The 25538-nt window shown below is 37.2% G+C and overlaps 3 protein-coding genes and 1 long non-coding RNA gene across 5 annotated transcripts; 3 read left to right on the forward strand and 1 right to left on the reverse strand.

Moving 5' to 3' along the window:
• Nucleotides 1–4385: 4385 nt before the first annotated feature.
• LOC124410200 lies at nt 4386–11239 on the reverse strand. Of its 2 annotated transcripts, none has more exons than XM_046888385.1 (9): nt 10463–11239; nt 10015–10363; nt 9078–9321; nt 8631–8957; nt 8385–8450; nt 7545–8112; nt 7096–7300; nt 6829–7017; nt 4386–6732 (listed from the first exon to the last, which is right to left on the reverse strand). In XM_046888385.1, the coding sequence occupies exons 1-9, from the start codon at nt 10617–10619 to the stop codon at nt 4869–4871; spliced, it is 3969 nt and encodes a 1322-aa protein (XP_046744341.1). In that variant the 5' UTR covers nt 10620–11239; the 3' UTR covers nt 4386–4868. The 2 variants fall into 2 exon arrangements, with proteins under 2 accessions (XP_046744341.1, XP_046744340.1); XM_046888384.1 differs by having other exon boundaries at nt 7096–7333.
• A 962-nt stretch (nt 11240–12201) lies between these two features.
• Nucleotides 12202–20257, forward strand: LOC124410199. Its single transcript, XM_046888383.1, has 9 exons — nt 12202–12336; nt 12504–15068; nt 15183–15661; nt 15784–16020; nt 16131–16507; nt 16597–16851; nt 16993–17179; nt 17258–17310; nt 20244–20257. Exons 2-8 carry the CDS (start codon nt 12563–12565, stop codon nt 17276–17278), a joined length of 4062 nt encoding a protein of 1353 aa, XP_046744339.1. The 5' UTR covers nt 12202–12336; nt 12504–12562; the 3' UTR covers nt 17279–17310; nt 20244–20257.
• A 777-nt stretch (nt 20258–21034) lies between these two features.
• LOC124410218 lies at nt 21035–21771 on the forward strand. Its single transcript, XR_006929579.1, has 2 exons — nt 21035–21211; nt 21573–21771. It is a non-coding gene; the product is annotated as an uncharacterized LOC124410218 (long non-coding RNA).
• A 1036-nt stretch (nt 21772–22807) lies between these two features.
• On the forward strand, nt 22808–23401 carry LOC124410216 (glycine-rich cell wall structural protein-like). Its single transcript, XM_046888424.1, has 2 exons — nt 22808–22920; nt 23067–23401. The coding sequence occupies exons 1-2, from the start codon at nt 22900–22902 to the stop codon at nt 23328–23330; spliced, it is 285 nt and encodes a 94-aa protein (XP_046744380.1). The 5' UTR covers nt 22808–22899; the 3' UTR covers nt 23331–23401.
• The last annotated feature ends 2137 nt before the right edge of the window (nt 23402–25538 follow it).

Here is a 25538-nt window from a genome sequence, read left to right on the forward strand (position 1 = left end):
CACTGCACGTGTAATAATACACAGTTTTTCTATTCAACTAAATTTGCTATTTTTTTTTCTATGTCTGTTTTGTATTTTTTAAATAATTTTATTTTCGTGCAGTGTCAGTTACAGCAGAATATCATAGAAATACGTTATACGAATACCTATTTTTAAAATGCAACCGAAACCCGTGAGCAAAAAACTTTTCCAATATTTTTCTATTATCTTTAATCATGTATATATATATATGTGGAATTGAATAACCATATTTTACAGCTGCCGAGGGAAGTTTCGGTTACCTTTAATCAAACTTTTTGTGCAGCGATGTTTTTTGAAAACATACAAACTTCAAAATTCACCGCTGCGCATCAACGATATATATATACACACACATTGTTTTTCCTCGTTTTATCTACTCTGTTTTTATTCGCTGCGGTGTTTCAAACGTCAACAACCAATGCCTCTATACGTCGCCGCAAATTTAATGACGTGATATATTTTGTTTCGTTTTTGTACGAACTCGAAAGACTGTCCGAGCTTTAAGGATTTGTTTAATTTTTTTTATCCTCTATTTATATCTCTATCTTTTTCCATTTCCTTTCTTTCTTTTTTTCTCTTTTTTTTTTTTTTGCGACTTCAAAGAGAACAAAGAGATTTTTATTATTATTTAAGAATTAAAAATATCAAATAGCTGCCAGCATTTGTACAAATAATATGAAAAAAACTTAATTGGCAATAGAAGAATGAAAACAAAACAAATATATGTATACTGCGATTCTCGCACTAGTACGATAGAATAATAAATAAAATCATTGGAAGTTTGATTAAAGTTTTGAAAATCAAACGTGTCAAATTGTTAACTTTAAACTAATAATAAACTTTTACAGGGTCAATTAATACTGTACAATATTTTTTTTTCTGAACTTTTCTCATTCACATGGGTTTTAAAATTAATTAAGTAATTTCTCACTATGGCGTTTCGTTGTAACAACGACTGTTTTCCGTGAAACTGACTGATAAGATTGCAGACTTTCTATACCTTTAATTAAATTATTCCTATCTACATATTTCTTTGGAAGTATAATATTACAACGAAAATATTACTATCATTACCACCATTATCAATGATTATAATCATATAATTATTATAATAATAATATTATTATTAATATGTACACACAGACATTGTTTGACTATATAGTTATACAAGTAATTGGACTGTGAACGCAACGTGAATATTATAGTCCTAAATTTAAATACTTTTTCCTCACCGAAGAAAAACCGAATTAAAAGTGGAAGAAAAAGCGATATGAGATTAAGACGATCGTCTAGAATAAATAAAATTAAAGCTGTCAAACGCTATTTATATTATTACTTTCTCACAAAATTTTCTCGGATCATTCAGTTGATCTGTAATTTGAGATAAAAGAAAAAATAAACCATAATATTGAAAATATTCACGCTAGTTCAATCCCGAAATATACAATATTAGGTATATATTCCGCATATAACACAATTATCACAGATATTGCCAAGTCTTTCCAGGTATCTTTATATATATTTTTTGTTTCTTCTAAATTCAATTTTTATTCATAGTATAAATAGTTCATTCTTTTTTTTTTCTTCTTCTTTTTCAAAATTATCTAATCCCGAGTTTAAAATAATGATTGTTTTGTGCGATGTATACGTGCAAGGTAAAAAAAAAAAAAAAAAAAAGAATATTAATAAATAATCAAATCGGTCAAAAGCAACGTTCAATGGGAAAAAAAAAAAAAAATACACAGCCGTTTGTCTAGGAAATATTAGTAATAAATCCGCCAAACACGCCACGTAGAAAAAAAAATAATTAATAAATAAAAAAATAAAAATAAACAAATAAACAATTTAATATCAACAAACTGCGACACGTGGGTAAAGCAATGAACTGTAGTCTGTTTAAAAAGGCTGAGGGTGATATGTGAGCATACATTTTATTCTTACTCATACTACTCTTACTCAGATTAGAAAGTTTAATAGTTTATTTTTTCGTCCGTGAAACGCGCAAGTTCTATGCCAATGTACACTGTTTTTTTTTTTTTTTTTCATACATGTATTTTCATTTTCAGCTTCTTCTGGTCAACGTTTGATAAAAAAAATAAATAAATAAATGCGAATCATCGTCTGGACAAAGATGAAAAAATTGAAAAAAAAAAAAACGAAAAATTGTTTGGATACTATTTGTTGTGAAAAAAATTATTAAAACAATGATAACGAAAGATTATCATTATCGTTTATACTATTATGCGGGACACACAAAGGGACTACAGTTCAATTGCTGCAATTTGGGTCTTGGCAAGGATTGTCATTGTTTTTTAAAATTTTATTAAGCAACCTGTTTAAAAACTAAGAGTTTTCATGATACAGGAAAAAGGGAGGATTTATTTTATTTACATATGCATATATAGATATTAGATCATTTCGCACCTACACGTACACCACTTGTACGTATGTTGCACGATACCATATCGCTTTTTAAGCAATCTTTCATCGACGATATAACAGAATGAAAACTGCAGTACTTCGTGACAAGTGAGAAAAAAAAAACGAGAGAAAGAAAAACAATCAATCCAACCTCACAATAATTTTCAAGTATTTACACATTTTTTCGTCAATTTGAAGAAGAAAAAAAAAATATATATATATATATACATACACAAAAATTTCCGAATCTAAAATTAAAAATAAAAAAAAGAAAGAAAATTTTACGAGTCAATGGTGAAAATTTTCTACAAACATCTATTCAGCTGATGATGGATGATTATTTCCCTTTCTTTCGTCACTCTAAATTCCAACGCCCATTGGAAAATCGATATCAAACAAGCGACAGAATGGTGTTTTCTTTTTATTGTTATTATTATAATAATAATGATTGTTATTTTTTTTTATTATTTAATTTACAAGTGGTCAACTACAGCTATATGTTATATGCGTTAATGTGTGTATATATATGTATACGAACGTTGTACGATAATATACATGTATATCACCCCCTGTTGATAAAAACTTGAATTGTGAACAGTGGTACAGTAGTGGCGTGCGCAAAACCGAAAGCACGGGCATTTTATCGTTTCACTTTCTCTCTCTCTCTCGTTCTCATTCTCTCGCTTTCACTCTTTTTCTCTCTCAGTCATACTTATTTACATCGAAATTATTCATATATCACATTATTTCTATCGTATATACCGTAAATAAATGTGATTAAATTTATTATTACTATTATTATTATTATTATTATTGTTGTTGTTATTATTATTATTAGATTTTTTTCTCCTACGCAGTGCAACTTATTCACATACATATTGTAATACAGTATATTGAAATGCGTTTGGTAATGATGGACAAGAAAAGAAAAAAATGATAATAAATGAACAAACTGCGAAGGGGAAATGCACGCATGCAATATAGCGATGAAGATAAATGATTGTATTTATTAATACACGCGGAAGTTATAATGTATGTATGATTATGTAAGTTTATAAAAGTATAGATTCGAAGTTTGAAAAAAAAACAAAAAACCGGAATAAAATATTTTGTCACCTCCAATCTTTCCGCCGTATGACGAAAAGATTTGATATAAGACTGTAAGAAAAAAAAAAACCAGAACCAAGAAACAGAAAAAGCAAACAAGTTTCATGATTGAAAAATTTTTCCAATGTCTCTCTCCCTCCCTCTCTTTCTCTCTCTCTCTCTCTCTCTCTCTCTCTCTATCTCTCTCTCTCTCTCTCGCCTATCTAATACAAACTATGAATCTTTGAATTAACATTTATATCTATAAGCATGATAATAAGCACACGTGAATTCAATATACACATTAAACTCTGACAATGAGAACAATTGCAAACCTCGCGATTTCTTTTCAATTATTACTAACTTGACGCTTTCTTTCTTTCTTTATTTATTTCTTTCTACCTTTTTAATTGTAATTTTGTGACAAAATTTCTACATGCTCGTCAAACGCTGAGCACCGTATACCTTCAATTTTTAAATCCGAAAAGCTACCCGCATCATCCCTTAACCGGCTTCAATCGAATGATAAAATAATGTGAAAAAAACCCCACGATCACCGCGCTTGCAAGTTCAAACTATTATTGTAGAGAAATTCAGCATAAATACGGTGTATGTGTGTGTGTATAAATATATACTTACACAGTAGGAAAGAAAATGAGTACACGGCATGATAAATATAATTAATTAATTAATCAATTAATATGTACATTAAAACACCTATTATGTCAAATACACGAAACATATTATTACAATATGTATATCATTAGGTACGATATCATAAACACATTTTCTGTTGTTGTTGTTTTCTTTTCTTTTCTTTTTTTCAAATCTCATGTTTACCGAACAGTTTCGTTTCGTTGATAATGGGGGAAAGAAATGAGAATAAAAGATGAAAACAAATGGAGGGGAAAAAAAAAATAAAAAAAATAATAGGTAATAGAACAGAACAGAAGAATCCATGCTGTTATTACCATTACACGTATATGTATACTACTAATAAATTTCACGATACAATCTTTCTTGTACTTCCATCCGTACCATCAGAAATAAATGCATCGTCGTCTTGTGTTCGTTAACAATTATCCACTACAATCGTTTTTCGTTTTCGGAGGTAAAATAAAAATTCGTTTCGTTTTTTTTTTTTTCACACGTCGTCGCGAAGAGATAAAGAAAGAAAAAATCAATAATAATAATAATAATAATAATGATGATAATAATAGTAACTTTTCATAGTTTCGTTTCTCTAAGTCTTAGATATATATCGATATATGTATATATACATATATAATATATATACATCTATCTATCCGTATAATCAATACCTATTTATAAGAATAATCCTACCAATTGTTACCCCGACCTCGACCCCTGAATCCTGCCCTAAACTGACCACCTCCTCCACGCTTCTGACCTCTGGGACTAAAATTTTCTCTAGGACCACTACCCCTGCCTCCACCTCTGTCGACCCACGGCGCCCTGGGCCCACCTCTGAATCCACCCCTACCTCGGGGAGGCCCGCTGCCTCTCCAGAGTGGGAAGGGAGATCCTGGAGGTCCACTGCCTGCGCCACGTGGCCTAAATCTGGAGTTCGAACTATCGTAGTCATAGACGACGACAGGGTGAATTTCTATCTGGCCACCAGGAGTCATGAGAGATCCATTTGGCCCGAGCAAGTGACCGCCACTAGGCATCAGCGGTCCGCCAGCCAATTGGCTGATGGGTGGACCGTTAGGTAGAAGTGGGCGTTTTTTTATCGGCGTACCTTCGACTTGATTGTGTTGCTGAGGATGATTTTGATGATGATGATGATCATCACCAAAGTTTCCACCGTTCTCCGACAGCTGTCTTTTCAAATTGTTATTAGTCTGCTTGTTGCTAGAGTTCATGAGCGCCTCTAGCTGTTCAGACAGTTGCGTGGGTTGCTCCACTTCTGAATTCGACTCCACCGACTCCGGCTGGTTCTCACCTCTAACCGTCTCCTCATCTTCCTCCTGTTGCTGCTGCTGCGGCATTTCCTCCTGTAAAACCTCAATCACCGCCGGCGTTTCCGGCTTCGCGATCTCTTCGCTCACCGCAGTTTCCGACGACGCTGGATTTTCTTCTTCCGGAGTTACTTCCGGCCGCAAGACTTTTTCCGGCGCAGCTTCGATCTCGGTTATCGTTTCTTCGGACGGAATAACCACGTCGGTTTCTTCTGCCTCGGTACTTTGATGCGTAGGCTGCATTTGCTCCCGCTGTAAATCCGTCGCTGGAATTTCCTCGACTTCATTATCGGTCGGTATTGATATCGGCATACCATCGTCGTCAAGAACTACAACAGTCTCAGGGGGCTGCAATAGAAGAGGTCTGTTATTCGGCAGGATTTCCGTTGGCGATCTTTGACTGTCCGGTTCTTGACCGAAATTCTTATTCGGTCGCCGGTTGTTCATCTGGTTGTTGACAAGAATTCTCTGCTGATTATGATCATCGGAAAATCTGTCCCTTCTGTTACGAGGAAAACCGCGACCACGACCGCGTTGATCGTTTCTCTGAAAACCTGAATCTCGCTGGTGATGCTCTACAGGCACAGTGTACCTCCCGCACTGCAGAGGCTCGCCTTGAAAATCTTGGCTGATTCGTCGCCTGTTTTGATTATCCTGAAACTCGAATTCTTGGTGCTGCTGCTTTTGTTGCTGATTCTGGCGAAATTCCTGCTGCTGTTGCTGCTGATTGTGGTAAAACTCTTGCTGCTGCTGCTGCTGCTGTTGTTGTTGTTGCTGTGGCTGCTGCTGATTCTGGTGAAAGTTGTGTTGATTTGGCGGCCGGGGGTTCGGCTCGTTGTGACGGAATTCTGGCGGATGATTTTGGTGAAAGTTCTGCTGATTTGGTCGAAAGTCAGGTCGATTTTGATGGAAGTTTAACTGAGTGCCGTGAAAGTTTTGCGAATTGTGATGAAACTGCGGCTGATTTTGATGGATACTGTGAGAATTTGGTACCGGCAGCAGCGGAGGAGGGCGAGACTGGATCTGACCACTGGGCGGCAACGGGATCATTCGCATATCCATGTCGAGGTGATGACCTGGTGGTGGGAGCAAAGGGCGCATGTCCCGGTCCTGCGATCTTAGATCGACAAGAACCCTGCCGCTCTTTTGCTTACCATCACCTTCGTCGTCGGACATTTCCATGTCGACACTCTCGACGATATCACCTGGCTGCATTTGTTGCCTGGTAATAGATTGAGAAAATTTTTTATACGTGAATAAATAATCTGCCAAAGCAGATTCGAATACGGCTCCAAGTAAGAATAAATATGTCTCATACCTGTAATCCTGGTCGGTCGGAGGCCAGACGGAGTTTGCATTGCTCAATATAGACAGTGACTGATCTGTCGGATTGCTGTGATTCGCAGGGCTGCCAGTTAGACTTATGAGATTCCTGTGATCCACATCCGCACCTTTCATCAGTCGATGTGGCAACTGATTTTCCACGTTCAATGGCAATGGTATTACCCTGAGTCGCGCACGTAACAAGGCGTTAGACTCAGTATCGATTTGCGACAAGGTTTAGTAAAATTTTTCAATACATTACCTGTGATCCACGTCTCCACTGCTGCTGAGCAGAGGTACTTGGGGTTGCGAGTCATCATATTCTATGGGATCAATGAACCCAGCTTTTTCAAAGAGTGGTGGCGACTCGGGCGTTTCCGACAGTATATCGTTCTTTAATCTTGCGCTCGGCCAGACCTCGTTTCCAGAATCCCAACGATCATTACCGGACCTATTGTCGCCGGTATCTGATGGCCAAATTTGGGGCATGGTATCATTTCCTGGGGGGATTTTATAGTGGAAGCATCTGTTTCGAATATTTTAAATAGTGCGGAATTGTTTTGATGAAAATTGAGCAGAGATTTTCATGTTACGTACAATTCATCGCGATAATCTGACAGGGGGAACTTTGGTGAGATCGAAAATGGCGACGTTTAATATGTGAGAGAAAAATTCCTCACGTCTATGTGTTTGGTTCTACGAGTTTCTTACCTTTCTCATCCCAGCCTGATGATTCCTTGTTCAATTCATTGGCTGAGGACCAGGTGGGAAATTTTGGCGGAAGTTTGTTGTAGCAATTTTCATCGTCCAGGAAAATTGGCGGCGGCATAGGCGGTGGAGGTAGAGGGTTGACGGAACTGGGTGTGTTGTCGAAAGCCAAGTTCATGGTAGTGTTGTTTCCTTGACTGTTCTGACTCGAGTACGGAGATGGTGTGTGCGAGTCAATGGTCAAGCTTCTAACTCCCTGCAAAGGCGTGCTGTGTGGCAGCTGCTGACAATTGCCTAAATTGCTGATTGGCGTACTTTGCACGTTCATTCCTCTAGAGTTTACAGGAGTGGACAGGTGCTGCTGCAGCGGAGATGAGTGCAGGTAATCTCCAGGTGGCGGAGACTTCATCGGTGTTCCAGACGGGTCCAATCCGAGTCCAGGAATGTTTGAACTGTTTGAAATTGCCTCGGAGGATGGGAGCACAGACTTTAAGAAACTTGAAATGTTGAATCCATCACCTGACCCTTCTGCTTTTGATGGGCGCATGTTAATCACTTCAATCGGCTTCGCCTAGAACAAAAAAAAAATTAAACACACATATGTAATTTTGTATAAAATTTTTATCATTAATTTCAGTCAATCGTTGAAGATAATTTCATGACTGGACGAGTTTAAATTGGTAACAGAAAGACAGAAATAGGTATGAAATAAATGTGAAATTTATTTTAAAACATGTCATACCGCATACTTTTGTATGTTTAGTGTTGTGATATCACGAGTAAAGAAATAATAAAATTAGAATAATGCTATATTAAATTACCGCTATATTAAACGAAACATACCTCTGAGGAGTCATTGTATTGGCTCATTCCTGTAGGAGTTGCCGATCTGTCATTGAATATATTTCGCTGAAAATTAAATCACACGCTATTAACAATCAATTACTGTTACTTCGAACATAAAAAAAAAAAAAAAAAAAAAAAAAAAAAAAAAAACAAGTATGGTAAATCAATTTTAACAAGAAGCAAATATATGCGTGACATCAAGTGATGAGAAATTTGATACGCTAGTTGAAAATAATAGCTTACCGTATCGAACTCGACATTTCCGCCCATGAAGGATGAGAAATTGCCAGTGAAGTCACCCGACATGTTTCCCTGCGACTGTTCAGGCGCCGGTACAGGCATTGGCTCATAATCCTGCCTGTAAGAACCGTACATCGACGGAGGTGGAATATCAATCAGTGACGATTGATTCATGCCATGATGCTCGTCACCGGGCAGTTCGATATCACTATCTGGACTCGGAGATGGTGCATTTATGTCTGGCGACGGGATTGGCGACACCAGCGTTGGAAGTAGTTCATCGAGCTTTTTCTTCAGGTTTTTTACGCGGCTTCCAAAGTTTCTGTATGCCTGGAGAATAAAAAAAGCAATTGGTGTTTCAAGCACCGGAACATAACAACTGAGTTTTGTTTTCTTCGATGCATAAAAAATTTGAAGAAGAGGTTGTTCTCTGAAAATGTTGAAACTTACGTTTGTGACTATTTTCACTTCCCCACGTTGAGTTTCGTAAAATTGGTCCGCCTGTTCTAGCAAATCCAACACTTGTGTTCTTTCTCTGATTTCCGCCTCCAGTGCGGAAATATAATTTTCTATATTTCTCACCGCAATGTCAACGTCTTTTTCCGCATCTTCCACGTGTCTTCTGTCTTTTAACGATGCGCACAATTGCTCCGCATTATCAATATCTGTGTTGCTGTCCCTCAAATCTTGCAACCTTGCGTATTTAGAAAAGGAATACAAGAATGTTCACCACCAATAGTTGAATGCATTGGAAAAATATAAATGTTTATCGGTTTTTGAAAATATTAGAAAAGCAACGATCACCGATCTGTATTAATTATTATGCATGTTACAAGGTATCATTCACTTTTATGAAAATGTCAATGTTCATAGAAAAAATGCACATCCTGTGCAGCAGAGATTAAAAAATTTGTTACACACTTAAGATAAATACATAAAGCTGAAGCTAATAACACTATGATAATGATTCACATTTTTGTAGAGTTGTTACTTCGCAATTTTAAAATCTCATTTGAATACAGAAAAACTATATCCACATTTCTTTCAAAATTACCCAAAAGTTCTTCAACATTTGTAACTAATAAAACGTCTTTTGCAATTTCATATTTTAAAAATTTTCAGCGTTACTTCATTACTACCTTAATTATTTAGTATTTTTTTCTGAACAATAGAAACGATTGCCATCTTTTTTTCTAGTTGCAATTTTCGCATGAAGTAAAAAATTTTCTGATACAAGTACGTGGTTTGCGAAAAGTGAAAAATAGTGATATTTTTTGGGAGATATTGACTTTTGGTCATATTTTCAAACGAAAGCAAAACAAAATTCAGGTACAACGGCTTCAATGGAGCGTCTATAGTTTTTGAGTAACAAGTGCATATTGATTACCTTGAGTCAGTGGCCTGTTCAAGAGTAGCACAAGATCTCATAGTAGAGATCAGCAAACTGGCTTGAAATTCATCATTGGTTGCAGTAGGCTGTGGGTCTGGTTTTTTCTTTGGGGCTGCGGACAGCAGGCCAGATAAATCGGCGAGAAATTCTTCATCGTAAACTTGACGCTGGTCCCATATTTTGAAGATCCTCAATATTCTGTGTTTAACTTTCTCGTCTCTGACCATAGTCGTGGCTCGCTGCAACGTCGTGCCCCAGGACTCGACAAACTCAAAGTTTTTACGCTTGGAGTATTGAATGACGTCGTTTGCCAAGTAGAAGAGCGTCAGTCGATGCTCGACTTTAACTGTTGAATGAAAATGCAGAATAAATAAAGATTACGATAGACAAAAAATGAAAGTGTTTTCAAGGCGTATCGATAAACGAGCAATCCTTAGATTCTTACCTTTCTTCAAAACTTGGAGCCAAGTTGCGACGATCTTTTTGTGATGCGGCCGCCTCTCCAGGCACCATGACGAAAGGGCCTGTATCGATTCTTGCGAATCTTTCAGAGACTGTAGCCTCTTTTCAAACAAATCGGTATCGAACTCTGCGGTAGCCATTACGATGCGGTATTCTTAGTTCAAAAATTGTTTAATTACAGTTTGTCGAGCGACAGCTTACGGAACACATGCCATCGAGATTAGCCCCGAACGATGCGGGGACAATTGTTTTAGAGTCATACTATTGAATACACTGAATACACTTTACCAAGCTAACCAAGCAAGGGGACTTAAATTCGAGAGAAAAAGAAGAAAAAACTGAGAGAAAACTAGACGCACACACACACTGGAGTTTAGGGTAGCGTTTATGCTGATACCAAAAAGCGAATTACGCTTGTCGTATCCGCAATCGCTTCCAAATTCATGTAGTTTAATACAAGGCAAAGATTTTCATCGCACACTTAATCGCGAACGCACCACATTTATCGGGAGGGAAAAATCTGGTATGTGTATATTGTGTGTTGTAGCGCTACATGCAAGCCTCTCGCACGCCAAGATCGAGTTTGCAAACAACCAGTTTTGCACGTTAAATTCACTTTAAAACACTACGTTTACACTTTGCCACCGTTCTTCGGTTTGAGATCACTTATTTCCGACACGAAATACCACCGTTCTCAACGTATTCATAGCGAAATTAATACCCTTTTACTAGGTAATCGGAAAAACAAAACTCCGCCATACTTTTGGTGGCAAAATACGACCGCGCAATGGCCGGCGTGGCGCCACACTAGGTACAGATATATACATATAAGTATCTATGTGTATAAAATTTCAAAAGTACCAAGCACCGAATTCGGAATTTCTCTGGTTGGATAAACCTTCCGATAATTCTACCGACAGGAAAGCATTTATCTATGAAATGCCGGAGCCGTTTGCGGACCATAGACATGTTTCCAGACACGTGCTGAAAGAGGGAAGGAAGGGGTGAGAAAGAGAAAGAGAGACAGAGAAAGAGAAAGTGAAAGTGAGAGAGAAATGTAGGAGCAGACGGCGTGCGCCTTAATATCTCACCATGTGCCCAGAACATACGACATACGAAAATAAACACAGGGCACTGCTGCGCTTCTTCTTTATCGATCGAGACTACCTCTCATCATAGATATCAACGCTAATATATCGTCAGTCAACTAGTATTTACGACTCGCATAATTTTTCTGAGATTCGGCAGCGATTCTAGCTAACATCTCTAATTCAAGACACACTGTTTTAAACAAATTGTCAAAAATGAAAAGTAAGTTGAAAACTGTGGTCATAGTTACCGACTGAAGGAGAGGGATTCTTCAATTACATGTAAATCGAGTTCAACCCAGCCAATCACATTCGTATCGGAATTTGAAGGTTGATTTCAATCGAAGATCAAGAGAGACATAGCTGCCAAATAAGATTGTACTCGTGTTCTGTATGCACCTTAATTTTCTTTCTCTTTCTGTCCTTGCGACTTTTCCACTTGTCTACTCTATCTTTGAATAATATCTCTATGGAGATGCTCAAGCCGTCGGGTCACGCCGCTGCTATCCTCGGCGAGTTTTATGATTTGTATAGTCCATGACAGGGACGTTTCTTGGCTGATCAAATGAAAACACTTCTTTAGCATTTGTTAGGAAACAAGAGTTCGTTACGTGTGGGTAAGTGTGTACGTTAAGCAGGTCTCACAGCAACAGAATTCTGCGAAACGTTGCTGTTGTATGAGTGCTCTAAGCTCTAACCGTTGATAACTGACCGGAAAATAAAGAGTTTATCAGTACAGAGGATCGTTTTTAACCGCCCAAATAATGTGGTGAGTCTAAAGCCTCGTTTGTCAGAAAATTGGTGAATTTTAACGCGCAGTAAATATTATTCATTGTATTTTGCGTCTGCGAATATTTGAACAAAGATTTTTAAGAAATTTGTTTTATTTTTAATCGTTTCTGATTTTTGTCTTATCTTGTCTTGTTTTCCCGGTAGATCAGCGATGCATCAATCCGCACATTGATCGTCGTTAATACCTGTGTACACAAGCCACCATGTATCACGGTATTTTCGAAAACATTGAAGAGGTCCAGAATATCCTAGCCTCCTATAGTCTTGAACCCGTTGATGGAAATCGCATTTTCGAACTACTCGAAGCTTACAAAACAACCGAAGCAGTCGTCAAAATACTTTTGAAATCGCGGAGCCGGCCAGAACCTGATTTGGTAATTAACCCCTGGGCCATAACGGCGGGCACCTCGACCCAGCGTGAAGATCGTCGCACTCGAATTTGTCCCTCCCCCCCAACTGAGATTGATATCACATATTCAAGCGACGACGTACAAGTCATTGAGCACAGAATTGCTCGCCCTGTACTTCTGGACAACGACTTGAGCGAGCCGGTAGTACTAGACCTTGAAAACTGTCAGATCAACGTAGACATGCCGCAGGTTATAAATCGTGAACTAGAAATATTGCAGAGCACTGAGGCTGCTGCAGCGATATCAAAGAACACCAACGATGACCAAAAAAGATCCAAAATGACCAAAGACATAGTTGACAATTTGAAAAAAATAGCTAATTATCGGGGGGAGAAATCAGATGTTGTAGAGATCGGAGCACCGAAACAAGCTGCTGAGGAGATGCAAATAGAAAAGGTAGATGACCTTCCCGCTGGTCCAGCTAAATCTGTTCTGGATCCCACCAAAGACGGCGCTGCTGAAACAGGAACACGAAAAGAAGGTGTCATCGACAGTTCAAAAGACATATTGGAAAGCAGGACTGACGAAATGGATGAAAACAATTCAGACTCAGATTCTGAGGTCGAGATGGACGATGATTATTATAGAACAGTTGAATTAGAAGATTCTGAAGGATTTGCAGAGACAGATGAAAAGTTATCGATACCTCCTGATTCAATTTTGAGACTGAGCGATGAAGCCGTGTTTCCGAATTTCCAGAACCAAAATACCGAGGCATCGAATTTCGGACAGGGTGAAAATCGTATGGAGGAAATGCTTGAGGAGAATAACAATGACCCGAATAATAACTTGGAAGATAGTGAAGTTCTCGATCAAAACATTACTGCTTCTGCAGTAGCATGTAATTCGGTAGCTCCTGAAAGAGATGTGATCGAGGAAAAGTCAAGCAGTCCAAGACCTGGGTGCAGCAAAGATTCGTATTACACAGATTTCGATGCTCGCATGACCCAAGTATCCAATGATAAAGCAGATATCAATCCCACCAAGTCGATGAGTGAGAAGTTGACAATGAAGAAGACATCAGAAGCGTACAAAGAGAACGATTTACCTGTTGCAAATAATACGTCACATAATGATGCTAAGATGATCGATGATTTGAATTTGATAAAAACTGTTCTACCTGGTTTTACTGAGGAGGAGATAATGTTGCTTTTGATTAATAATATAGAAGCTAGCAATAGAGTTCAATTAGTGCTCTGGGATTTGCTGCCAGATGAAAGACCACTGCCAATTTTGTGTACGAAACGCAAACTGAAGGAGGATAACAATCCGTCTCCTATTAAGAAGTTCTTACAGGACGAATTGATTTGCAATAAAGAAATCAAGGAGATGACCGCTACTTCAACGAAAGCACCAAAAACAGAATTAATGGACCTACAAAGAAACGGGATAGTGAAACCAGCCAAACTAAAACTTCTTGATGCTCCAAAATGCATTGTGCAACCAGCAAAGCTAGGATGTGTGAATTCTAGCTCACATCCACGGATGCAGCAGCATTCAATGCCGAAACCTGGCGTCACCTTGAAACCCAGCAAACTCAACCATTTAAAAGTCCAAGCACAAGATGAACAAGCTAAAAAACGAAAAACTTTAATTGATGAATTCGAAAATTTGACAAAAACCTTCTTTCCAAATTATGATGACCCAGCAACTAGTAGTAGCAAAAGTATTGGCACTATACCAAAGCAACGTCCAGAAACAAAATCTAGAGCGTTGGAAGACCAGAATGATTTGAGGAAAATAAAGGCTGTAGCTGAAATGCCGGCTACTACAACGAACTCTAAAATAAAAGAAGTATTCCATAATCACAACGATGCCAACTTCTATGATCATAGCGTAAAGTCCCTAAGTCACGTTCGTCCTGAACCCGAACCTGACCTTAGAATGTTTCCTCCAGCACCCAAACTGAAGAGCAATGATCGTCAGGTGAATGCTACCTTACCGCCGAAAGCTGAGAGTAGGAAAACACAGCTGCCACAAACGGTACTGCCTCAGGGAAATCTTGTAATGGAGATGCTTCAAGAAGTTGAACTTTCGCTGAAAAAAGCAGCAATATTGCAGAAGCCGGCAGATTTGGTAGTACGCACCCATCATCTGACAAATGAACAAAGAAAGCCTCAAGTTTTTCTACCTGCCGGAGGTCCTGACGTGCCAAGCATAATTTCTATGTCTAACAACATTCTGGGAGCAACAGTTGGAGCGGAAAGAGTCGAACCTGCTATCAGGGTTCGTCAAGTTGAGAAACCTGATGTTCAACCACGGAAGGAGCTGTTCAATCCATTGATCAACATTTTTCCAGGCGTCGATCCGAACCACATTGCGATCGAACCTGCTATCAGGGTTCGTCAAGTTGAGAAACCTGATGTTCAACCACCGAAGGAGCTGTTCAATCCATTGATCAACATTTTTCCAGACGTCGATCCGAACCACATTGCGGATTTGTGTAATGAGGCTAAAGCAAAGAATCAGAACTTGGAATACCTCGTTGAAATCCTGCTGGTGAATGGCTTCAGACATCCTCGCATTGTCAATCCTGATCCAGAGCCACAGGAGTTGAATCCTGATACTCAATACGAAAATCTTCAGGGAATATTTCCTGACGCTCACCCAGAGTATTTGAGAGACATAGCAGAAAGATACTATAATGATCCTGAGGCGATGAAAAATTTTGTCCAGGCTAAACTTGAAGTACCCGATTATCCGACAATGGCTGATTATCGAAAGAAAATGAAAATTACTGAACAAATACGGCAGTACACCGAGGATTTTTGCGTGAAAAAATTTCTTCAGATATTTCCAGACCCCTTTGCTCATTTTGAGAATCCTAAACGAATTTATAAATACAACGTCATCGCCTTCGAGTTTTTGAAATCTCTTTTCAGATTAAACAAGGTATGCTTTTATTTTGTATTCCGAGAAGTAACAAGCATCACTCAAAGAACAATTATTAATTATTGTTTACAGTAATTTTTTTGTTTCTCAAATACCTACTTAATCCAAGTACTGTAATTCAGGTTGCCACAATACAGAGAGTATACAAATCTCCAAAGCATCCACATCACGTGAGTTTGGCTGCCAAAGAACTTACAAGCATAGGCCCGGATATGAAGACCAAAAGGGGTGACAAACTAATTCCTACCGAAGATATTCCACTGCTGCAAGAGTTTGCTTTCATACGTCACAAGATAGTGATAAAGGAGTACATGAAGGAACAAAAACGGCAAGAGAAGGAGGAGTTCAAAAGACTGAAGGTAACTCAGTTTAATAAAATTTGGCTCAATAGCGATGCATGCAATATTCCTGAAAATCACAAATCAATAATGTGTCGGTGAATAACCGAGTTAACGATATCCACTTACAGGCAAGACACAAGCTTTTGGAATGTCAATGTTGCTTCGACGCAGAGTGCATGCCGTCAAAGTGTTTGAAATGCAGCGATGGGCACATATTTTGTAAATCTTGCATCAAGCTCGGATCGGTGACTAAAATAGGTGAAGGACAAACGCACTTCCCATGTTTCATGGAGTGCAAGGGTGAATTCACGCTGCCGGTTCTTCAGAAAGTCCTAGAGCCGACCATGTTTAGTATACTGCTTCGAAAGCGGCAGGAAGAGGAAGTCAAGGCCGCAGGATTGGAAGGGTTGATCTCCTGCCCATTCTGCCATTTTGCTTCCATACCACCGCCTGAAGACAAAGTTTTCAAATGCCTGAACCCTGAGTGTATGAAAGAAACCTGTCGGTCAGTATGCTTTCAAAGAAATGTCGGCAACAACATGACACGCACATGCTTAGAGCACTTTTTAAATACACATTCATTATGTCAATCAGGCTCTGCAAGGAGCTAAATCACGTACCTCTGCGCTGTAACGAAGTAACTAAAGGCGAGGAGGCCAGGCATTATCTGGAAGAGAAAATGACGGAGGCATTAGTCCGGAAGTGTTACAAATGCAGCCGTCCATTTTTCAAGGATGAAGGATGCAACAAGATGACCTGTCCATGTGGAGCGATGACCTGTTACATATGCGGAGAGCCTGTCAAAGACTACAAACACTTTAATGGACAAGGTTCCGATCGTACCGATCTGTGAGTTTTACTATTTTTATCATATCAATTAAAATCTTGATCGAGTTCTAAATATAATCTTTTCTTCTCGTCTAAGAATGACAAGAATTCCTCGCTTTGTTTACGTCTATAACGGTAAATATTTTACCTAATTTCTTACAGCTGCCCACTGTGGAGTGATAACAAAGTGTTGAACGCAGAGACTGTTATCGTGGTTGCCAAAGCTGCGGAAAAAGAAATTTTGAAAAAAAATCCACTCTTAAAAATCGACGCAAAAGCGCTGATGCCTAATTTGCCGCAAGCTTCTAAGGGGCCCCATCAAGATATAGCCAACGGTCATATTCTGCCGGTTAGTTTTATGAACATACGGAGGATTTCCTAACACAAAGTTACCGACTATGAATAACTTTGTGCAATATTTTTTTAGGTACACATCAGAAGAACGTGATCCCAGCAGAAATAGTCGGCAACAAGAGATCGGTTGATTTTCTAGTTATATGAAAGATTTAATATTTTATTTATTCTCCCCTTGTTTTTTTTATATCGATAACTAAAAAAAATCCTATATTAAATAAGTATTCATAAATATACATTGTTTCCATGTTACGTGTGTTACGCTGTGGATGATAATTTTTGATCACTTTTAATTATATGTTATTTTATAATGTTAGCATCTTGTAAGTCTCAGCATTATTATTATTATTATTATTATTATTATTATTATTATGTTTATTACTATCATTATTAGCATTATTATTACAGCTCCTACTATCATTATACGAGATAGTGAGCCGTCGTTCATATAAGTATTATTTTTGCACTGATGAATTTGTGCTTTTTTTTAAGGAGATCAGGAAACCATTGCAGGGATAGACAATGTAATATTTTGATTATTTATATTGCCCAGTTTTGTGATGCAGGAACCGCAAATATCTGCTGGCAGTAAAAACCGGAATCAGGTGAAACTGGAGTGATTATTTTCTTGTCAAATAAAAATTCTATTGAAATCAGATAATAATCTTCTAATTTCAATATTTTCATTTGCAAATGATAAATCTTCAATGCGCATACTTGTCTGTCTCTGAACCGATGGATTATAATCGCTTAAATTCAAACTATTACTCAAGTAACTGTCCTCTCTGTTTAACAAACGTAATGTTGAAGTACCTGATGTCAATTTGTCTTCTTTCTCTATTTTGTTTGTTCAAGGCCGCTATCTTCTATTATCAGTACTGAAATGCTGAAACAGCTTCCGAAATTTGACAAGCAATATCTAAAAGATAACCAAGCCATATAAATTCCGTGTTAATTTATCGTTGATAAAAATCCATGCTAATCTGTCACTTGCGTAGTTAATATTATTGTAGAATTGCTTTAAAAATATTATATAGTATTATAAGAATGTTAGAAAAATTTGACCTGCATTCTTTCCTATATATTATTTCAATTAAATATACTTTATTATATAGTTATATTTTTTCCACGTGTTAGCTTGCCGTAAGTCTTCAAGGCACGATTACACATATGTATATTCTACGGTGATGAACCTTCATAGTCATTATATAATAATTCGTTGAAAAAAAAGATTGATACATTTATAAAAAAAACAAAAAATAAATTAATTAATAATAATAAAAAAAAAAAAAAAATCTTTAAAAAAAAAAGCAAATGATATATTGATTTATAATTACCTTAATTATAATTATGTACGGCTCAATTACGTATCGTATAGGTATATTTTCGAAAAACAGAGCTGCCTAGCTTTCCGAATCGAACTGAGTTATAGGTATGTTCGTGTTGAATAAATTGTCCGGCGGTTTGCTTGTCAATAGAAGTTTAAAACTGATGGCTTACTTATTTGTATTATGCCTTTTTTTTTTTACCACTGCTAAGGTTCCTAATTCGTAAACATCTGCTAATGTCTTAAACCCGGAACGATGTGAATAGAATCACACTACGAAAACGTGATTAACGTAAGACGTAACACGGGGGTAGAATGATGTGAGAAATACGCAGATAGACCAAATGCAGAATCTCTGACGTGATTCGCGAGTAATATTCCTTCACGTCAAGAGTGCGAAACGCTATTATGTGATAAAAAGTGATTCAATTCTACGTTGTTCAAACGACCCTCTCATTATAATTTCTTGTTTATCTACTGTACTTCTTTTCGATGTTACATCATTGGGGTTTCAACTACTGACGTACACGTAATTCAAAATTATCAAAACATATCTTCCTCCATATTTGCTCAACGAATTAATAAAATTAACGCATTTTATCTCCGGGGTTATTGGTATATAAAAACACGAGCAGCAGAGTTTGAATATTACTTTTCGAAAAGGAGAACGCAGCGATAGATCGTTTCAATTTTGTCTTGTGTCTAGTTACTGACTCGTATCAACTTTCGTGATGAATTTCAACGTTGTAAGTACAGCCATGGTGATATTTCGGTCATTCAAATTATCCAGATCAGTAAAACTAATCGTTCGTCATTCGTTCTGAACTATTTTCAAATCCACATTGACGGTTGAAAAAGCTGATGATTCGATTTTGGTTTGTTTTAATAAAAATCATGCTGATCGAGCTCCATTTGCATCTTTTTTTCATCAGAATCAATTCGTATAAAGCATTGTTATCGTCAACAACGTCATCATTTCGCTATGTGACATGTTTTTCGATGCCCGCGATATCTCAAAAACGGACCATCACTTCATCTTTGTAGACAGTGTTTTTGAATAATTTGTCCTCTTTGCCAAGATTCCACGTTTTTTTTTCATTTCAATTATTATATTTTTTCGTCAACTGAATTTACAAGAAATCGTAAATTTTCAACGAAAAATCGAATTGAATAAAATCTACCAACAACCGCCATTTTGTTTGTAGATAAAAAAAAAAAAAGAAAAATTTCAAACTCTGTAAATAAGATGAACTATTCATGAATACTGTATTCGAATTTTAAATAAATTTTACAATAAGCCTCGATCTACATACTGTTAGATAAAAGAAACTTGAATCAAATTAAATTGTTGATCATCAAAATATAAACTCCGAAAATTCATCCACTTCTTCTTAGGCTTCCACCCTAAGTTACTAAATTGTTATCTTATTACTGAGATGAAAGTGGCATAATATTTTTAACCAGCTTTATTAAACTCCACAGTTCTTCTTGGTCCTGGTTTTCGTGCTTGGAATTTTCTCGATCGATCCGATAAACGGACAAGGCCAGCGGAGAAGACAGTCCAGATTTCGTTCGGCGGCTAGTGCTCGTCGTCCTGGGCACTTTTCGGGCGTAAGAATCAGGCTGGTTCACTGAAAATACAACGTTAAGGAAACCCATCGGTTCTATGCGAAATGCTTGTACGACGATTACGCGCGACTTTGGTTTGGATTTATCGGAGATTTGGATTGAGGAAGAGCTTCGCGTCGATCCTGAAACACGCAGAGTCGATAGTTATAAGTTCTTTCATTTATTTTCCCGTTGTGTGAATATCTCGAGGAGAAGATATCCCTCTATTATACATAATTATGTTAATCTAAAAATGGATTGTTGTACCGATTGAGGTGTATATTAAAATTTTCTGTTCAACCGAATTTTAGCGATAATTGTTTTCCCGAAATCATGCTTTTAATTTACATCATATTCCACGTCTTTTCGATTTAGAATTAATTAATTCATCTTCTCTAACGCGAATAGAGTTTTTTTTTATTGGAATTGTTCCATCGCGGGAAAAATAAGATTTTTTTACAATTTAAAAAAAGACGTCAATTTTTAGACGGATTTGATTAACAATAAGCATAAAAAATTAACGGCTGTAAGAAAGAATCTTAAAAAATTCAGAGATGCTTTTTTGTGATCGTGAGGGTGAGGGAAAATCATTGGTCGAGTTGACACGGAATGCCCTATATATACTGTGCAAACGAACTAAGATTATTAATTTGGATGTTCAGTGTTTATTTTCTTAACTCAACGCGATTATGTCATTTTTCACATCTAAGTTAGCTAATACTTGGAGAAAAACATTTTTATTTTATTTGTCTTCATTCGTACAATATGACATGAATAATCGTGAGAGGAATTGCTGCGCGGATATTTGAATCTGTAGAATAAGCTACGTCATGGATTCATATTCATAAGTTAACGTAAAATGTACGCAAGTACAAACACCTCTTAACCCATGTCCAAAAGATAATCACGTATTTGCTGAAAATATTAGTCGCTACATCATCTTTACTCGCGGTATAAATTGTCGCCTGCTTAGACACCAAGCACGCAGTCAGTTTAAACTCGGTGAAGAATTCGCAGCGACGATAAAGAACCTCCGTATAAATCTCACTCTCTATATAACATAATTCGATTATCATGAATCGACAAATTCTGGTACGTACAAATTTCAAAATTCATACAATTATTTCTCGAGTACGATGGAAGCTACAGAAATGAAAAAAAAAAATAAGCAAGTCGATAAAAACGAAAATCAATTAATTTCCAATAATAACGATATAATATATTATGTCTGCGTTTTTTTTTTCTTTTTCTTTTTTATAATCGTTCGTTTCTACAATTTTTCGGTATATTTATTATCCATGTAATGTCTGAACTACTCGCAATTAATGAAATGTAGAAAAGACCAAACTTATTCGTATTCCTAAGTAAAAAAAAAAAAAAAAAAAAAAAAAAAACGTCAACCGTGTATATCCAAATGGATAATTAATTGTTGAATTTTTTCCCTGCAATGTAGCTGTTGATTCTCCTCGTATTCACCTTCGACGTCGTGTTTTGCCAGTTTGGATTTGGAGGATTTGGAGGACCTGGTCCTGGCTTCGGAGGTTTTGGCGGTCCTTTTGGCCCTCCACCTCCACCACCCCCGCCGCCACCCCCAATTCCATACTGTTCGCCATTTTACCGGTCATTTGGATATGTCTACAGATATTGTTGAAGAAGAATCGTGAGATGAGGAATAATGATGTAATAATAATTCAACGTAACACAAAAATTGTGTAAAAAAATGTGCAATGTATAATAAGTTGTCATATATGTACAGAAGTTACTCGAATAATCATGATGAATTGATGATGATTACGACGTTGAATGCATAATGTTGTAAGAACATTTTTTAGTAAAACACAATCGAAAAAATTTCTATCTGTGATTATTATTGTCAACCACGTCGATCGGTCTTCGAAAAATTTTTCTTCTTCTTCTTCTTCTTCTTAATCTAATTAGTGACACTTTGCAATGTATGGTCCTGACGAAGATAAAAGATAATTCGCTAAATCGATGCTAATCGGATATGGAACCGTGGCGTTTTTATGCACGACACGTACGAAAATTTGTTTATGTACTTCTGTTTAAATAACGTGTAAACATTTATGCTGCTTTTACCTTTCGTTTGTACAATGCGTCATGCGCGACGCGATCTGCGTTTATACTCGAAGATCTGTGATGACTTATTTTTCCATTAGCAACAACAAAATATCACTAAATACATAATTACATTTTACGCATTTTCGTGGCACTGTTAGTTTGGATTCAATTTTCTCAAAATATTTGAAAAAAAAAGTTCGATTTTTGTCTAAAATTTTACTAAAAATCGCAAAAATTCAAAGTAGTCGGAACGATCTTTGGAGAAAATTTAAAAAAGTTAGAGAAAAACTTGGCAATGAATCTGCAAGGAATTTGAATCGAAGGTGATTAAAAACCTCGGATACCTATAATGATTTGTCAGCGTCATTGACCCCGGGGATTCCCGAGACTGAGTGTGTATATTGTGTGCGTTTTTCGTTACTCACATCAATCAGCGACAGAAATACAAGGCCAGTGACGGAATCGCACCTTGAGAATCGCACTACCGATTTGTCATTTGCAGGTCGAATTAGCGACTCGATTGTACGCCTCAAGCCGCCAGCTTGAGCAATTCGAACTTGGTGGGTTTAGTCGTGAAAGAGGAACGATCAGAGGCGGAAGATATATAGATCAGTGAACCAGTGATCGATCAATTGCGAATTCTTCGATCTTTGCAAAAAACGAAACTGTCGTATTCCAAAAAGCTTATATAATACATCATCATGAATCTATCGCTGATTATTGTGAGTAAATTCTCCTGCAAATTATAAACCCAATCAAAACTGACGTATCATTGGATGTTAAATCGTGATTGAATCAGCATTTTTTATTAACAACCACAGCCTTTTTTTTTAACAAAAATTACAAAAAGTGATCAATCCATTTCCAGCTCATCATTGGCTGCGTTATTATCACATCCAACCTGGTGTCATGTCAACGCGGACATGGCGGAGGATTCGGTGGAGGATTCGGTAGAGGATTTGGTGGGGGATTTGGACGAGTTGGCGGATTCGGAAGACCAGGTTTTGGAAGAGGCGGCAGATTCGTGGGGCCAGGACTCGGAATTGGAGGCGGAGTCGGATTCGTCGGTCTGGGACTTTACGGAGCATATCCCTACTGCTACTATAATCCGTATTATTGTTACTACTATTAAGCCACATGTCGTTACCACATAATGAAGGATATATTTTTTATAACAATTACAAAGCCGATTTTTCTGAACCTGAATCGTATCTGCAGAAATTTTATGTATCCTGCACAACATTCCTCGGCCTATTTCTTATTCTTCTTTTTTTTTTTTTTTAATTAATTTTATTGTAAAATACACACTCGTGCGTTAAACATGTGTTAAATTATTATATTATAGTTCAACTTTACAGTAAAATTTGAAAATATTCATCAAAGATCGACTGGCGGTACCCTGGGAATTTGAAGTCCTTTTTCAAGGATCGAGATTGCGTTTCTAGAATCGTACCACAAAGCTTTAACGACCTGTAGTAAATTTTTAGTATGTATTACGTTCGGTTTTGACGGCTGGCGATGAGAAATTTACAGTTTCGTCGAAATCGCCGCGACCTGCAGTATTTCGCAGATGAATCGTTACGGCATTGGCGAAGATTGCGAATCGATGAAACGGTTAATATATAGCGATCAGCACGAAATGTGATCGATAAAATGAATTAGATTCACAGGCAAAAACGAATCTCTGTAAAATGATATTGGATAGCAAAGAATAAAAATAGTTTTGCGAAAATTCGATACGTGCTTTGGAGAGAAAAAATTGCCAGCAAGAACGAAGGCTACACTTTAATGCTTCAATACTGCGTAATTGAAACTCATCTAGTAATTAGTTAATTGGCAATTTTTTTTCTCTTTACATCTAAAATCGGAGATGAGAAACGGTTAACTGGCTAAACACAACGGAGATTTATCGCAGCTAGAATTTATGAGCTCGTTATTATAGAGTTTTACGGATCTCTCGAGAAATTTCATTATACTCAAAGATGAACTACGGATTTATCGACACTTGTTGCTTTTCAGAAGCTCCATCTTGTATTATGGCTCGCGATTAATGGGACTTCTTTTACAATCTTTCAGGAGTTTAGCTTTCAACAATATATTCATCATTAATTCCTTGTGAAAACATTTTCCTTCTGCAATTTGGATAACTCAATTATAGTAATTAGAAAAAGCAGAAAATAATTCTAACACTTTCGGAAAATACGCGTCAGCGAATTCAAGACTACGTAAGTAAGCTAATCATCGCACAACTGCTTCCTTAACCTTTAGACTGCCTGGATTTGAGCTTTAATTCCCTTAGAAAATCCCCAAAAAGTTTGCCGATATCTTCCGGTGGTTAACGGTAGGGATATGGGATTTTTGGCGATACTGATAACGAATCTGGAATCAGGTTGTCGAAATTCAAGATGGCGAACCCAATATGGCGGACAAAAATCCAAAAAGTCACTCTACGCAACCATATTGGATACACCATGATGAATTTTGAAATTTCGAGTTCAGTTTCGTAATCAGTGACCTCGAAAAGCCTTGAATACCAAGTTTCATCCAAATCGAGTAACTTTTTTGGGATTCTGGGTGTCATCTTGAATTTCGGAATTTCGAGTTCAGATTCGTGGTCAGCGACCTGAAAAAATCTGCAGTGCAGAATTTTTATAGATTGGTCCACAGTGCTTATATTTAGATTTTCCGGCGTCCTATATATTATCATTTTTCGAAAAGTGTCATCGACTTTCTCTCATTATATTCGTTCTATCGGCGGAGCGCTTTCCATTTGCCGAACAAGTTATAATATTGTTAGCAAGTTATCTTCGGGGTTATTTAAAACCGATCCTCCTGCGAACGGAGAGATTACTTTTTAGAAGTTCGGACTAGCGGACAGGTGATTTTGCGTCAAAATTTTGTGTCCACGTATTTTTTTGCCAAAGGAGTACGCGATGAATTTGAACATTGTGAGTATAAATAATAACGTAAACCACTTTTTCTATCCACTATTTTCTGATCGAAAATAAAAAATAATCGATTCACGAATCGTGATCCGATTCGCAGATTTTTTCGATCATTTTCGTCATCCTGGGACTTTTCGCTATCGATTTTACAAACGGACAGAATCAGAGGAGGAGAAGACCTGCGGCGCAAAATCGTTTGACCCCAAAACGACGACCCGGCCATTTTGCTGGTGTACGACTCAGTCTTGTTCATTGAACAGGAATACCCCATACATACCTTGACCAGTTCAGTCGGAAGTGTGCATCCCGCATTTTGTCTGACGGATCGTTTTTGGCTTGGACTCACTGGAGTTTTTAGACCGAAGGAACGGATTCCGAAACGCGTTTACTATACA

The sequence above is a fragment of the Diprion similis genome, chromosome 9, assembly GCF_021155765.1.
Source record: "Diprion similis isolate iyDipSimi1 chromosome 9, iyDipSimi1.1, whole genome shotgun sequence".
Classification (NCBI taxonomy): domain Eukaryota; kingdom Metazoa; phylum Arthropoda; class Insecta; order Hymenoptera; family Diprionidae; genus Diprion; species Diprion similis.